Source organism: Mustelus asterias, chromosome 9 (genome assembly GCF_964213995.1).
Source record: "Mustelus asterias chromosome 9, sMusAst1.hap1.1, whole genome shotgun sequence".
NCBI lineage: Eukaryota > Metazoa > Chordata > Chondrichthyes > Carcharhiniformes > Triakidae > Mustelus > Mustelus asterias.
In genome coordinates this window covers 73,426,164-73,442,331 of record NC_135809.1, presented here as the reverse complement: position 1 = coordinate 73,442,331, position 16,168 = coordinate 73,426,164, and the positions used below count along the sequence as shown (strand labels likewise).

The window sequence follows — 16,168 nt, the reverse complement described above, 5'->3', positions numbered from 1 at the left end:
ATAAGATTTAACAACAGTTTGGAAACAATGGGCTTTTTGATAAATCCAGGTGAGGGATGTGTTTATTCTTCTTGGAGGAGCTCTTTACTGGGCTAACCCAGACTGTCTTGTAGGTTTCCTTGATAAAGCAGCACTTCAATGAAAGCAGAGACATTTCATGCTCAGTGATTACGTGCTCTAGTGCATTTTTTCCTGGATATCATACAATCACCTACATTTTCAGATTGAAAAAGCCATATGTTATCCAGTGCTTACCCTGGAGAGATTGCTGGAGGAATCACCAACACAACTTTCAGCTTGGCTTTATGCAGGGATTCTGATAAGTGGCGGATCACGTGGACCAGTTCTCTGTAAGACAGACACATCCCATCAAAGACAAGGAGAGGGCTGTGCCCATGACATTAATCTGAATTCTTCTAAACATACCATGTTAATGGATGCAGCAGGAGCAAAGCAATCAATTTTTAACAAAAATGAGTATTGACTGTAAGGCAAGCTCACAGCAGTTTCAACTCCTTTCTAATCAGAGTGACGGGAGTTCTGAAATGTGTAAAGTGGTTTGATCCATTTACTGACCGACAGTCTCTCTGATGCAAGTACTTCAGCATCAGCATGCACATCTGCCTACTGCCATCAAATGCATGGTCTTTGAAGATTACTGAGCAATATGACGTATGGTGGAATGAGCAGCAGAAATCTGAAGGCTAGGTCAGGATCAGGATCTTAAAATCTTCATCCCGAAGGGCAAGGCAGTATGCATATGGGAACACCACACGCTCCAAGTTCTCCTCCAAATCACAACCCATCCTGACTTGGGGAAACACTGGCCCAGCCATGATGGAAGAGAAGTGAAATCATGACCTAACAGCACTATGTGAGTACTTCCACCACAAAGACTATAGCAGCTCAAGAGGACAGCTTCTCAACATTCTCAAGGAAATGAGGGATGGGCACTATTGTTACCGCTGCCAGTGTAGCGCCCCTCCCATCAAAGACACTGGGACAATAGGAGAGCGGGATTTCTTGAGGGTGAATGAATATAATAGTCTTGCATTTATATAGTGCCTTTCATAACCTCGGGGTGTCACAATGTGTTTTACAGCCAACAAAGCACTTTTGAAGTGCAGTAACTGGTGTAATATAGAAAACATTGCAGGCAATGTTTACACAGCAAGTTCCCTAAAAAAGCAATACACTAATAATCAGATTATTTTTAGTGATGTCAATTGGGAGATAATTATTGGCAAAGATACCAAGGAGAACACCCCTTCCAAGCAGACAGGGCCTTGGAATAACACCTCAACGGAGACGCAAGGCACAATATTCTCAAGAAGTTGTGGTATGAAGAGAGTGCAGGTGGTGAGCAGAGAGCTGGAGAAGTCAGAGAAAAGCATTCAGATAACCAAAGACTGCACTATCATGCCCAGTACAGGCATGTTATATAATGAACCTTCAGTCTACACTTTTCAAAAATTGGACACAAACTAATATAGCTGCTACAAATCATGTGACTTCGGGGTTTTGGACTACACACAGTAGGAAGTCACTGCCGAATAAAATATGAAAATAGGTGAGAATACCTCTCAGCCATTTGTAGAATTCATCTTGTTGTTAAAGGATGGACCAACACCTAAAGACTGAGATTCCAGATTTCATACTGGACAAAGAGGAAGTGCTAACTCAGCAATCATGTGATTGAAGCCGATTTCAGGGACTGCACTCTTGATTACCCCAGGACTCAGCAGGTTCATCTCAATGATCAGCCAATCTGAGAATCAAACTCAAACAAGCTGCAAGTCTTCAAGAAGCCAAAGGCTTAACCTGTTCTGGTTTCAAAGTACACTGGGAACCACCCTCCTAGCTATTCGACTACAAAAGAACCTGCAACCTGCTGTGAACCTTTCACTTTACAATGTCCTCACTTCAACTTTAAATTGTTGAATCCATTCAAAAAATTGCTGACCAGCCACCTGGGAGACCATAAATCAATAAATTAGAGACTGAATTAACAGTAATCTGTAAAAATGCACTATTTTTATCTATATTCAACCTTTGTAGATGTGTTCATGTGTCCCATTGCATTAACTTGAGCTAAGTGAATGTGAATGATAACCATCTTTATTTGAACTCACAAAAAAGCTTGCTGCTGAATTATTTAATTGGAATACACACTCCCAGTAGTTTCCCTACCACTGACGTGAGACTCACCAGTTTGTAATTCCCTAGTTCATCTCTACCAACCTTCTTGAAAAGTGAAACCATATTAGCTGTTCACCAGTCTTCTGACACCTCCCTCGTGGCCAGAGAGGAATTAAAAATGCATGTGGGAGCCTCTTACAGCAGCCTGGGATGCAATTCATCCAGGCCTGGGAATTTGTCCATCTTTAAGCCTGTCAGAGCCTCTAATACCTCACTTCGTAAGTCAAAATGCTGGAGGTTGCTGTGCTGTGGGTCAGACCTACGTTTGGGCAGAGGGGTTAATTAGTGCGCATTCTGTCCAAAAAACTGATCAACATTAATCCCTCAGCCAACATCACTACCCAGTCATCATCACATTGGCGTCAATGGCATCTTTCTATGGTTGCCAAGTTTCCTGCAGAACAATAGTGGCTGCAACTCATAATCAGTCCTTTAGCTTTGTGATGGTCCAAGGATATGATGGGCTGGTTTATAAATACAATTATTTCTTTACTAATCTTATTGTTAGGTTATTTCACTGTGATAGGCATCACTAATCCAACCCTTCCCTGAAATACACATAATTCATTAAGGACCAACAGATGATAACCAGTTGGGGAGAGCTGGCTGATCTGGTTCAAAATCAGACAGTGGGCAAGTGGGAGAGAGAGTGCTTTAGAGGTAAGCAGCACAGAAAAAGGCCCTTCAGCCCATTGTGTCTGTGCTGGTGAAAGACAAACCACCTAACTGTTCCGAACTCATTTGAGTTACTGGCAAGGAAGTAGATTTGTACAAAGGAACCTGAAGCACAATAGAATTTAAAGATAAATCTTGAACTGCTGCTAGTGTAATGAGCATGGATCAGTTGGAATAGTGAAAAAAGTCGTGACATAAAGCAGATTCAGCCCGGGGCTAGTGGAAATTCTCTGCTTCTGTCTAAAGGAACATGGGTCCCTTCACTTCCATATGCCATTAACGATCTAGATCGCCATTATTGTTTTTAAAGTGAAGAGATTCTGCCATTAAAACCTCACAGCACAGGCTATAGTGTGCTGCTGCTCTAGAGTGAATGAGTACAGTAAGAAGTTTAACAACACCAGGTTAAAGTCCAACAGGTTTATTTGGTAGCAAAAGCCACAAGCTTTCGGAGCCTTAAGCCCCTTCCTCAGGTGAAACAGCACAGGGTACTGGGAATCTGTTACGAGAACTGTGTTAACACCAAGACCAAAGCCTGTGAAAGTGATTGTGTGCCTCATAATTCATCAGAGTAACCTGTAACTTTCACCATACCCTATTCTCTTGGGCCTCAATGGTTTGGCAGCACTGATGGTTTCAACTTTGTGCGGGGTACCAGCTGGCATCCCTAATGCCAGCCCATGATTCCTGCAAGATTTACACACATTCAGAAATCAACATAAACTTGATTTCTTCATCTCAAAATACAAATATCAGCCATAAAATTTCTGTTTTTCAGCAGCTTTTAGCAGGTTTAAACATCTCTGTGCCCAAGTTCTGGTTTCTCTGCATTATTTCCAGGATTCCAAAACTCTATTCTACCTTCACTTCCTGACACCATGTTTCATGTTTAAAGACAGCGGTGTTTTCACAGTGCTTTATCATTGCAAGTCTTTATTAAACTCACTGTAAGATGGCAGCTTACTGAGACATTGCCTCATGCAGAGGTCACATGACAAGTCAGGCTAGACATGTAGCACTACTGCACATCAAAACGAAAACAGCCCCAATCTAGGCATTTGAATGTTTGTTATAGGACAGCCAACGAGGTATTCTACATCTGTAAGACAACTGCTGTAAGACTGTAAGAGCTGTGGGTGGCATGGTAGCATAGTGGTTAGCACTGCTGCTTCACAGCGCCAGGGACCTGGGTTCGATTCCCAGCTTGGATCACTGTCTGTGTGGACTTTGCATGTTCTCCCTGTGTCTGTGTGGGTTTCCTCGGGGTGCTCCGGTTTCCTCCCACATTCGGAAAGACGTGCTGGTTAGGTGCATTGGCCCAGACAGGCGACTCGGGGAATTTCACAGTAACTTCATTGCAGTGTTAATGTAAGCCTTACTTGTGACTAATAAATAAACTTTAACTTTAAACTTTAAAAAGAAGGAATGTATTCTGGGGCAGGCAGAGCCCAGTTCTGAATAAAGGCAGGGACAGACTGGGCTCGGATTCAGCACACATCTGGAGTCGTGCTTTTCATCCTAAATGGCAAATGCCAATAGGGATTCCTGGTGTAACTTTCGAAACACCTAGTCAGGTAAACCAGCATCATCACTGCAGAAAATGTGCACGAGGAAAGAAATCAATAAATACAGAAATCTGTATCAGTCCTTCTGGTTCCCCTGGGACCCAATCAAAAATCATTAGAAGCTGAAAAATCCTTTGAGTTTCCTAAACTGGTAGCTTTGCATTTCCTTCTATACGTGTTCTAACATTTATAGGGCTACTAATTTAAATATCTTGTAAAACCAAATGCCCAATTCTGAGACAAAGTTATAAATTAAAACACAAGCAATTTATAACAAGGCCAATTGATCAAGAGGATAGTGCATTATAATGGATTTTTAAAAAAGTAAACCAATCACCTTGTTCCACAGTGATTTAATCAGAGTCCAGTTAGATCATTCACAGACTGGAACAAGTAACACATTACACAGAGTGGGCTATTGATGCAGCCTCCACAGTACATTCAATGGACACAGCATGCTCCAGCTCAAATGGCTGACCCATCGAGAAAGATTTTCGGTTTTTAAAGAACTACAAAGGTCCAGGAGCTTGGTAAACTTTTAATAATAGGTAGTCTAAATAAACAAGAGACTCAAAGAAGAGTGCTTGCAGGGAGAGAGAATATCACTAGCTGCCGGGAATAAAGCAACAAGACCTTGAGCAGACTCAAGGACATTCTAATCCTAAACAATATACTTCATTATAACACCATAACTCAAATACAGGGCACGTACACATACCGAGCTACTCCCAGTAATTACATTGATCTCTAACCACACACCAGCACAGGTTTGGAAGATGATAAATGGATGAAATGCCACATACAATGCACCAAGCAATCATATTTACATGCTGCATCATCTTAACCCAAGCAGTCCTATAATGGTGTATTTAACGAGTAACTGAGTGCTCAGCGTGGACTGGAGGTTGCAGTATTAGCATTTTCTAACTACCACTCCTTACTGCATATTTAGTAAAAGCCCTAGCCGAACATAATCCACCAACAAAACACATGACTACCTAAAGGCACACTGTGGGGATAAGGAGATTTATTCTAACCCTGTGCTATACCTGATGTAGGAGTGCTTAGTAGGGACAACGTAGAGCTTTACTCTGCATCTAATCCCGTGCTGTACCTGTCCTGGGAGTGTTTGATGGGGACAGTGTAGAGGGACTGTCCATTTATAGAGGCTGGTAAGGATTGTGGGGGTTGCAGGGTGATGGCAGTAATGCCCAAGTTAATTTAATTGTAATGTTAACGGCTTGAACTTCAATTTTATAAATGGCTGTTGCTAGGTGCTCGAACTCTGATCATTTGATTGTGTTGATATGCTACACACCACTGATTCTGGAAGATAGGTTTTGAGGCTGAGAGCAAGTTATCAACGTGTGATTTTAGACATTAGCAATTTAATCAAGATCCTCATTTCTGAAAAGCAGACAAAGGATAAACTTGTATCTGCAGCTCACAGGGTCAGAGTTCCTCTTTGCTGGTCATTGTAACAGATCACAAAACCAACAACAACTTGCCTTGATGCGGAGTGAAAGCATCCCACTGCATTTCCTCAGCAATGTCACCATTCCAGCTGATGTTACTGGACCAGTCAGATCTCAGGGTGGAACCCAGCTCGACAGATCCTAACATTGATTTTTTATTTAAAGTGTGGAGGATGGCTACTGAACAGTCAGAAAGGCTGCTGATGTACTTTCAACAAAATAATAAAACATTTATTAAACAAGGAAAGATGAACTATGATACATTATTCCTTCACAGCAACGACACCTTTACAGATTTGTAAGGATAACACAAGTTACAAATTTATTGTATACTCTAATATTCTAAGTACACAGACCACATAAACCAATAAACAAAATATGGCCAAACACCCCACGCTCTGAAATCAAGTGACTGGTGCTACTCAAAACAACTTCTGTGGATTTCTCATCAGAGTGAGCCAGCTGATCTCACTGGAACTCTGCCTTCCACTCCGCGCTTCCAAACTCCTTCCCACTCCGCGCTTCCAAACTCCTTCCCACTCCGCGCTTCCAAACTCCTTCCCACTCCGCGCTTCCAAACTCCTTCCCACTCCGCGCTTCCAAACTCCTTCCCACTCCGCGCTTCCAAACTCCTTCCCACTCCGCGCTTCCAAACTCCTTCCCACTCCGCGCTTCCAAACTCCTTCCCACTCCGCGCTTCCAAACTCCTTCCCACTCCGCGCTTCCAAACTCCTTCCCACTCCGCGCTTCCAAACTCCTTCCCACTCCGCGCTTCCAAACTCCTTCCCACTCCGCGCTTCCAAACTCCTTCCCACTCTGCGCTTCCAAACTCCATTCTCATTGAACACAATTTTGAGTCTTCTCCCAAACAACGCTCTCTCTTGTATAGCTTCATCAAGGATCCACTCCAGGGTTTCAACCTCACCTGCCAGTATTTCCCTGCCCTGGATCTGCCAGTATTTCCCTGCCCTGGATCATCACATACATTGAAGCTTCCACACAATCTCTCAGATACCCAGCCATGCCAACAGAACACCACCGGTTCACAGGTTGTATTGAAGTGTTACCAACCTTCTATCAAGTTGACTTTAAATCTACTTCCTGCAGCTGTCTCTATAATTCAAAGTCTTTTTCTGTTCCTTACTTTAACTTCACTGAACAGAATCTTTTTACCAGATTCCTGTTCTTTGTTCCTTTGACTTCACAGTCTTCCTGAAACTCTCTTCTGTCCTACTCCCTGGTTTCTGGAACATTGTTATATAGCTTGGGACTGGCTTTCTGCCCCTGTGCATTATCCCATTTGTTCTCGCAGTTTCTGAGAAAGCTGCTTACTCTTGGGTTACCTTCTTTCAACTGAACTAACCACTTCTGCTTTTCTGTTGGGTCCCTAGTTATTGCTTAAACCCTGTATTTGCTTTAAAGTCATAAACTCTCATGACAATCTAAACCAACCTATAGACTTGCAGCCACCTTTTCTAAAATAAATGAAATTAAAAAGTTTTGACCCTTAGCACAAAAATACAGAAACACTAAATTAAGCTTAAAGCTACACCTCATTCCAAATACCCACAACGTCAAACAACATGTGACACAGAGCCACATGGGACAATATGAGAACACATGAATAAAGATCTGAACAAAGAAGTGGGTTTCAAAGAGTTGTAAGTGTAGACAGGCAGAGAGATTTACAGAGTAAATTTCAGAGGTTAGGGTCTAGACAGCTGAAGGTCCAGCCACCAAAGCTAAAATGATGAAAATTGGAAATGCATAAAAGAACAAAAGTGGAGGGGTGTAGCGATCTCAGATGGTTGTACTGGCTGAGGGGTGATGACACCTTGTTCTTAACTTAAGTCTCCTCACTTGGCTATACCTTGCATCATTAGTATTGCTCAGGCTTTTGCAGTGGTGATACTGCTCTTATCAAACCCTGGTCTGTCTCCTTACTCTTCGGGCACTTTGTACTCCTTTGAGCATCTCACCTTTTCCACCTCTCTCACCCCCATGTAAAATCCTGCTCCTCTCCCACCCACTTGAGTTACCCTGCCAATTTCCAATGATTTCCACAATGTTGTTACGGAGGAAGTTCCAGGATTTTGACCCAATGACAGTGAAGGAACAGTGATATAGTTTCAAGTCAAGTGGTGTGCAATTTGGAAGAGAACTAGCAGGTGGCGATGTTCCCATATATCTGCAGCCCTTGTCCTTCTAAATGGGATAGTGGGTTTGAAAGGTGCTGCCTAAGGAGCCTTGGTAAGTTCCTGCAGTGCATCTGGTAGATGGTACACATGGCGGTCACTCTGCCTCGGTAGTGGAGGGTGTGAATGGGGTGCCAATCAACCAGGCTGCTTCACCCTGGATGGTGTCAGGTTTCAAGGATTGTTGGAACTTCATTCTAGACAAGTGGAGAGTATTCCATCACACTGTTGACTCGAGTCTTGTAGATGGTGGACAGGCTTTGGGGAGTCAGGAGATGAGTTATTCACCACAGGATTCCCAGCCTCCAACCTGCTCTTGTAGCTTCAATATTTATATGGTTGGTCCAGCTCAGTTTCTGGTCAATGGTCGCCACCAGGAATATTGATGTAGGGGAATTTAGCAGTGGTAATGCCATTGACTGTCAAGGGCAGATGATCATTTCAGAACTTGTGTGGCATGAATGCTGCATGCCACTTGCCAGTCCAAGTTTGAATATTGACTGATTTGAATTGATTTATTATTGTCACATGTATTAATATATAGTGAAAAGTATTGTTTTTTGCACGCTATATAAACAAAACATACCGTTCATAGAGAAGGAAACGAGAGAATGCAGAGTGTAGTGTTACAGTCATAGCTAGGGTGTAGAGAAAGATCAACTTAATGCAAGGTAAGTCCATTCAAAGTCTGACAGCAGCAGGGAAGAAGCTGATCTTGAGTCGGTTGGTATGTGACCTCAGACGTTTGTATCTTTTTCCCAAAGAAGGTGGAAGAGAGAATGTCCGGGGTGCATGGGGTCCTTAATTATGCTGGCTGCTTTGCCGAGGCAGCGGGAAGTGTAGACAGAGTCAATGGATGGGAGGCTGGTTTGCGTGATGGATTGGGGTACATTCACGACCTTTTGTAATTCCTTGCGGTCTCGGGCATACCAAGCTGTGCTAGAACCAGAACCAGAAAGAATGCTTTCTATGGTGCATCTGTAAAAGTTGGTGAGAGTCGTAGCTGACATGCCAAATTTCCTTAGTCTTCTGAGAAAATAGAGGCGTTGGTGGGCTTTCTTAACTATATGGGGGGACCGGACAGGTTGTTGGTGATCTTGCCAGTCTTGCTGCATGCATGCACAAACTGCTTCAGTATCTGAGGAGTTGCAATCATCAGTGAACATCCCCACTTCTGCTCTTAGGTGATGAAGAGAAGGTCATTGATGAAGCAGCTGAAGATGGTTGGGCTCAAGACAACCCTGAGCAACTCTTGCAGTAATGACCCGAGACTAAGATGGTTGGCCTCCAACAACCACTATCTTATTTTGTGCTAGATATGACTCCAACCTGAGGAGAAATATCCCCTGCCCTCTTATTCTCCCTTCATCTCACCCTCCATATAAAGGTCCCAACCCATATTCATGGCCACCTCCTTAACTTGTCATCTCATGTGGCCTTGCTGCTTCCATAGGTAGCTAGCTAAGACTATCTCGGATCACTTCCTTGGATTGTTCTCCATCCACAACTCATTTCCTCCTCTAAACCCCAATTCCTTCTGTATCCATACCATGGGGAAAACAAACCTCTCCCCCCACTTCATCGTGTTCTCAAATTCCCAATATTCCACCCATTGGGTCTCCATTCACTCGAATATTTCTGTCTAACCAGTCTGCTTAAACACACCCTCACTTCCATCTTTGATATAGGAGCCCCAATTAAAACGATTACTCTCTAACACCCTGGACATTCACTCTTTCAATCCTCATCTTTACTGTCTGAAATTCATGGATCGCACACTTGAAAAGATATTGAGGACAACTGGTTTAGCCATTCACTGCAATATCTGACTGGACCATAGTACCAGCAGGCTCCCATCTGCTTCCTTTTCAGGATCATCTTGGAATAGAGGTAACAACCAGCCTCTTTTCTCTACTGCATACACTCTTTTAAAACTCCTCTCACCTGCACTCCTACCCTCACCAACAAGTGCAAGCAACTCATGCACTTTTTTGTCATTAAGATTGAGACCATCCAATCAGCTGCCTTTGCCATTCCCTTCTTTCCCTGAGCCACTCAGCCAAACATCCTCCCTGAGCAGCTGTCTGACGCTGAGCCTCATTCCTCATACCTCAGCATTATATTTAACTCAGAAACGACTGATCAATCCTATATCCGTGCTGTACAAGATCATCTACTTCCAGCTCTGTAACACATTTCAGTTCTTTGGTGTTGTAACCCATATCCATACCATAATTACCTCCAGACTGGGCTATTCTGACGTATGCATTGTCAGCCTCCTACATTCTAACCTCTGCAGAGTTGGGGATATTTAAAACTTGCACCAACGCACACATCTCTCCTCTATTCATTGGCTCTCAGTCAAACAACACCTCAATTTTAAAATTCTCCACCACGTTTTCAAATCCTTCCTTATCTATGCAATCTTCTACATTCCCAAAAATCTTCAAATTACCCATGTTCCTTTAATGCTGGCTCTTGAACATCCCTGATTTGAAATGCACTAATCTTGTAGGCTGTGCCTTCAGCAGCCTGGGCTTCAAGCTTCAGAATCATCTCCGCAAATCTCCCTACCTCACTTTCCTCCTTTAAGAGGGACACTCCTTCAAACCTAACCTTTTGGTCTTAAAATCTTTATGTGACGTGGTGTCATATTCTGTTGTATTTTGCTCCTGTGAAGTGTGTTGGGATGTTTTATGATAAAGGTGCTAAATAAAGATGTGTATTGTAGGGCTGGAGATGACAGAAATAGAGGGGGATGAGACCATGGAGGAAATTGAAGACAAGGATGAAAAGGTGAAAGGCATTTCTGGACCAACAGCCTATTTGGGTTAGAGCGTACAGAGCAGATGGGACACAGCTACATAACGCCATCTCATCACGTACACTAGACTCAGTGTTAAGCTTCAGTGTCATTTCATCATCCATCAAGGGCAGAATCATCTCCACTTACATTATTAAAAGATGAAAGCTGCTCTAAATCAATTCAGACATTTGCTTTAAAAACACAGGCCATTATTTGAACCATTATGTGAAGGCAGTTGCTGATGTTTGCTATATCAGGGTCAGGTTACAGACTGGCCAAACACCCCAATCAAAGTTTGTACAGTTTGTGATCCACTGAGAAGAAACTCATTTCCTTTCAGGTTGCAGCTGGCTCCTCAGAAGATCGTAAATCAAAAAAGTGCATTCAAAACTGAAACACTCACTCTCTCCCAAGGTCAGGAAGATTTCTACACTCTGAACAGTATGATGAACAATTGTTGCTGAACAAACTGATTTCTGAGGGGCAGACAAAAGGAACAGTAGCTAAAGAAACTCCACTGTGTGGCCAGTCACAGATACTCAGTTAAACAAGCTGTTAGCAGGGTTCCCCGGAGACCAGGCATCGCCAAAATTTCAGCCGATACAAAGACTCACGAAAGCCAGTGTCCCAGTTTAAAGATGTATCTTTTATTTGAGCAGCGATCACAGGGAGAGATTATTGAAAAGGCCTAGGCCTTTCTAGACGAAGACGAGCCTGACTTCTCCAATAACTCTGACATACAAAGCTTAGGATAGATCAATTATAGATTTCTCTGATCAAATTCTCCCGCCTTTCATTTGCTTCGATTCAATCATCTTCAATACACGAAAATCATTAATAACACAAACTTGTCAATGTCACATACTTTAGCTAATTGCATTTTACTCTCTGACATAATGGGATTTAATTGGTCCGTAAAATCTGGATGCTTCCTCCCCCTATTGCTGACTCAACTTCCTCGGTTGCTTAGCAACCCTAGAAACTGAACTGCAAAGGTCAAAGTTAACATTCCCACCAGTTTTCGCAACGTCACTAGCCAAACCAGACAAATGCTCGTTCTTATGCCTGAGAAGGCAGAGTCTTATCTGGATAGTGAATTGAGAACTCTGCTGTTAGTAACTTTCATAGACAAGAACTTACACATTGAGGTTTCATTGTTTCCTAAGAATGTGGTTCTGTCTGAATGTCATAGAATCATAGAATCCCTACAATGCAGAAGGAGACCATTTGGTCCATCGAGCCTGCACCGACACCAATCCCACCCAGGCCCTATCTCCATAAATCCCACATATTTACCCTGCTAGTTTCCCTGACACTAAGGGGCAATTTTAACATTGCCAATCAACTTAACCCACACATCTTTGGGAGGAAACCAGAGCACCTAGAGCAAACCCATGCAGACGGATAAAAATTAATAATTTTAAACAAGTAATTCAATAATGTCCCCGTACCATTAGACCTTGCAGCAACCTGCTCTTGGCTAAAGTGCACAATTACATTATGAAATACAGCTAATACATTTATAATATCAAAATATGCATCTAAATCACAATCACTTGTTTTAAATCTTTTACTACATTCACTGGTGTGTAAACTGTTCCCTTGTTAGCTTATATGTCTGATCAATGCTGGCAGTTCTCATGCCTTATGGTTTAAAATTTTCTCTAACCTACTAGGAATTTTTCTTTCTCCAACACAAGTCCACCATGAATAAATTAATTACAGGACCAATACTCAAAATGCTGAGTACACTTTGATGGGATTCTTTATGATCTACAACCTCTGGATTCTCTGGGTCATTTTGAGGACCTTGCCTCTCTGCTCTGGACAATTCATCTCGTAAACAATACTTTAAGTCACACCTGAAGCATCTCATAACTGTTCCTTGGGAATTCCTCGGATCCATTCCCTTATTATCGCTGTTACGATTTTGTCTTCTGTTAAAATAGCCAGAACTGCCAGAGGCACTTCTGCTCTTGCTTGTCTATAACATTTCCATTATATTGATGTCTGCATCCAAAATCTGGACCATTCCTAAATCTGACAATCATCATGTCCTCTATTCTTTGTGTCACTGCACATTGCCCCATTTGTTCCATGAAGACTGAAGTAAATGATTCGAGAATTGAACATCAGTTAGAATTGGACATTGTCCATGAGACACCTTAAACACAATCCAGCAACACAAATACTGAACTAGCATTCCCCAAATCACAATACAACCTGTTGATTCCATGTTTTCTGAAACCTATTAGACCTTGTAGCAATTCGATTCCCGGCTTGGGTCACTGTCTGTGTGGAGTTTGCACATTCTCCTCGTGTCTGTGTGGGTTTCCTCCGGGTGCTCCGGTTTCCTCCCACAGTCCAAAGATGTGCGGGTTAGGTTGATTGGCCATGCTAAAAATTGCCTTTAGTGTCCTGAGATGCGTAGGCTAGAGGGATTAGTGGGTAAATATGTAGGGATATGGGGGTAGGGCATGGGTGGGATTGTGGTCGGTGCAGACTCGATGGGCCGAATGGCCTCTTTCTGTACTGTAGGGTTTCTATGATTCTACGATTTTATTAAAGTCTGACTGTGCCTCATATTATTATTTTTGTAAAAATAATTCAAGAATTCTATTAGAAGGTCCAACAAACTTTCATCACCACCCAACTGATGAGCGTATCCATAAATCTACTTCATTCTGCCACTGGTCTTATGGTTCAGACTCTGAGAACATCAGGAGGTAATCGTATCCTGACAATTTACATTTGATTTCTGCCATTTTTTCGACATCAACTAGTTTCCAAAACAGAAAGTAGTTTCCAAAACAGAAATCTCAGCAGATCTGGCAGCATCTGTAAGGACAGAAAAGAGCTGACGTTTCGAGTCCAGATGACCCTTTCCCAAAGCTAAAAAGCACAGAAAGTGGGAAATATTTATGCTGCAGGGTGAGGAAACGAAAGATGAGTAACAGCCACAAAAACACGGGGAAAGGCCGCTAATCGCGTAGATAGATGTAAATAGGTCTGATATAATTGGGATTATGGAGACATGGCTGCAGGGTGACCAGGGATGGGAACTGAATGTCCCAGGGTATTCAATATTTAGGAAGAGCAGGCTTAAAGGAAAAGGTGGTGGAGTGGCACTGTTAGTTAAAGAGGCAATTAACACAAGAGTGAGAAAGGATATTAGTTCTGACAATGTGGAACCTGTATGGGTAGAGTTGAGAAATACCAAGGGGCAAAAAACATTAGTGAGTGTCATATATAGACCCCACAAACTGCAGTGATGTTGGGAATGGCATTAAACATGAAATACAGATGCACCTGATAAGGGAATATCGGTGATCACGAGTGATTTTAATCTGCACATAGCTGGGCAAATCAAATTAGCCACATTGGCATAGAGGAGGAACTCCTGGAGTGTATATGGAATGGTTTTCTTGACCAACATGTGGAGGAACCAACTAGAGAGCAGGCCATCTTAGACTGGGTACTGTGTAATGAGAAGGGAATCATTGTCAATCTACCTGTGCGAGACTCCTTGGGAATGAGCGACCGTAACATGATAGAATTGTTTTATCAAGATGGAGAATGAAGTTATTGACTCGGAAACGTGGGTGCTGAATCTTAATAAAGGAAACTGAAGATATGAGGCACTGAGATGGCTTGATAGACTGTGGAGAGTTACTTAAAGGGTTGACAGTGGATAGGCAATGGCAAGTATTCAAGGAATGAATGGGGGAACTGCAGCAACTGTTTATTCCTGTCTGGCACGAGGCAAAATGGGTAATAGGGCCAATCCATAGCTTACAAAGGAAATTAGAGATAGTATCCAATCCAAGGAAGAAGCATACAGATTGGCCAAGAAAAATAATAGGTCTGAGGACTGGGATAGTTTAGAATTCAGCAAAGGAGGACAAGGTGATTGAATAAGGGGAAAATACAGTACGAAAGTAAGCTTGCAGGGAACATAAAGACTGACACGACGGCCCCTATTTTACCATTTTGATTCTAAATGCTGGGCAGACTTGAAACTGGGAGTGTTTCAGATTTGACTTTTAGACCCGTTCTCAGGCGCCCCCATATGTGCTCTGCCTTGAAAAAAAAATCAGCAATTCCGAATCGTGCTGCACAAGTCTGTGGGCGGGGCTAATGCACCCGAAATCCTGCAGCTTCGATTGGCACCTCTAACCGCGGATGCGCAGAGAAAAAAAATGATAGAATGCGGCTGCCCTGCCACATCCCTCCCAGGCCAGTTAATGCTTCCTCCTGATCCCCCCACACAACATTGCCCCACCCCCACAACATTACTGACCCCCTTATCCTACCCTCTCCCACCACCCAGTCCAATCGCGGGCCCCTCCTCCCCAGGCAGAGTGGCAGTGGACCCCCCCTTTCCCCCTCACCGATCTCAGGCAGAATGAAAGCGGACCCCCCTGCCTCTCCCCCCCCCTACCCATCTCAAGCAGAGAGCCATCGGACGCTCGGCACTTAACTCCTCACTAACTGGAGCCCCCAAATCAGACTTTAAGGAGCACATCTGTTTCGTGCTGATTCTGAATGGGCGAACATGGGGGTAAAGGGGGAAGTGCCAGTAAGGTTGGGCATGCAGCCCATTAATTCAATTTAAGTGCATGCAAATGTACTTAAATGGCCGTCGCGCCCGTTTCAGGCGCGGTCAAGATCGCAGCCATTTTTGGGCTTGGTAAAGGGGGAACCGGCTTGGAGGCGGGCGCGGATCGCGCTACTCACCTCACGCCTGACTTTACAAGTTTTCACGCCCAAAAATGGACGTAACTTGATGGTAAAATCAAGCCCAAGAGTTTGTATAGGTATGTGAAGAGAAAGAGATTGCTGAAGACAAATGCAAGTCCCCTACAGACAGAAATGGGAGAATGTAAAATAGGAGACAAAGAAATGGCAACTGAATACATACTTTGGACCAAAATCAGATACCAGAAATGTTGGAGAATGCAAGATTTAGAGAGAGGGAAGAACTGAGGGAGATCAATATTAGCAGAGAAATGGTACTGGGAAAGTTGATGGGATTGAAGGTGGATAAATCCCCAGAACCTGATAATCTACATCACAGAGTACTTAAGGAAGTGACTCTAGAAATAGTGGACATCTTCCAGGATTCTATAGACTCTGGAACAGTCTCTGCAGATTGGAGGGTAGCTAACGTAACTCCAATATTCAAAAAAGGAAGTGGAGAGAAAACAGGAAATTATAGACCAGTCAGCCTAACATCAGTAGTGGGGAAAATTC

The 16,168-nt window shown here is 43.1% G+C and overlaps 1 protein-coding gene across 1 annotated transcript in view; it reads right to left on the bottom strand.

Annotated features, from left to right (window-relative positions):
• chid1 (chitinase domain containing 1) overlaps positions 1 to 16,168 on the bottom strand; it is a 94,023-nt gene that overhangs the window by 44,709 nt on the left and 33,146 nt on the right. The window contains exon 7 of the mRNA XM_078221365.1: positions 256 to 348. Within this exon, the coding sequence (XP_078077491.1) occupies positions 256 to 348 (93 nt within the window). The remainder of the gene's footprint in view (positions 1 to 255; positions 349 to 16,168) is intronic.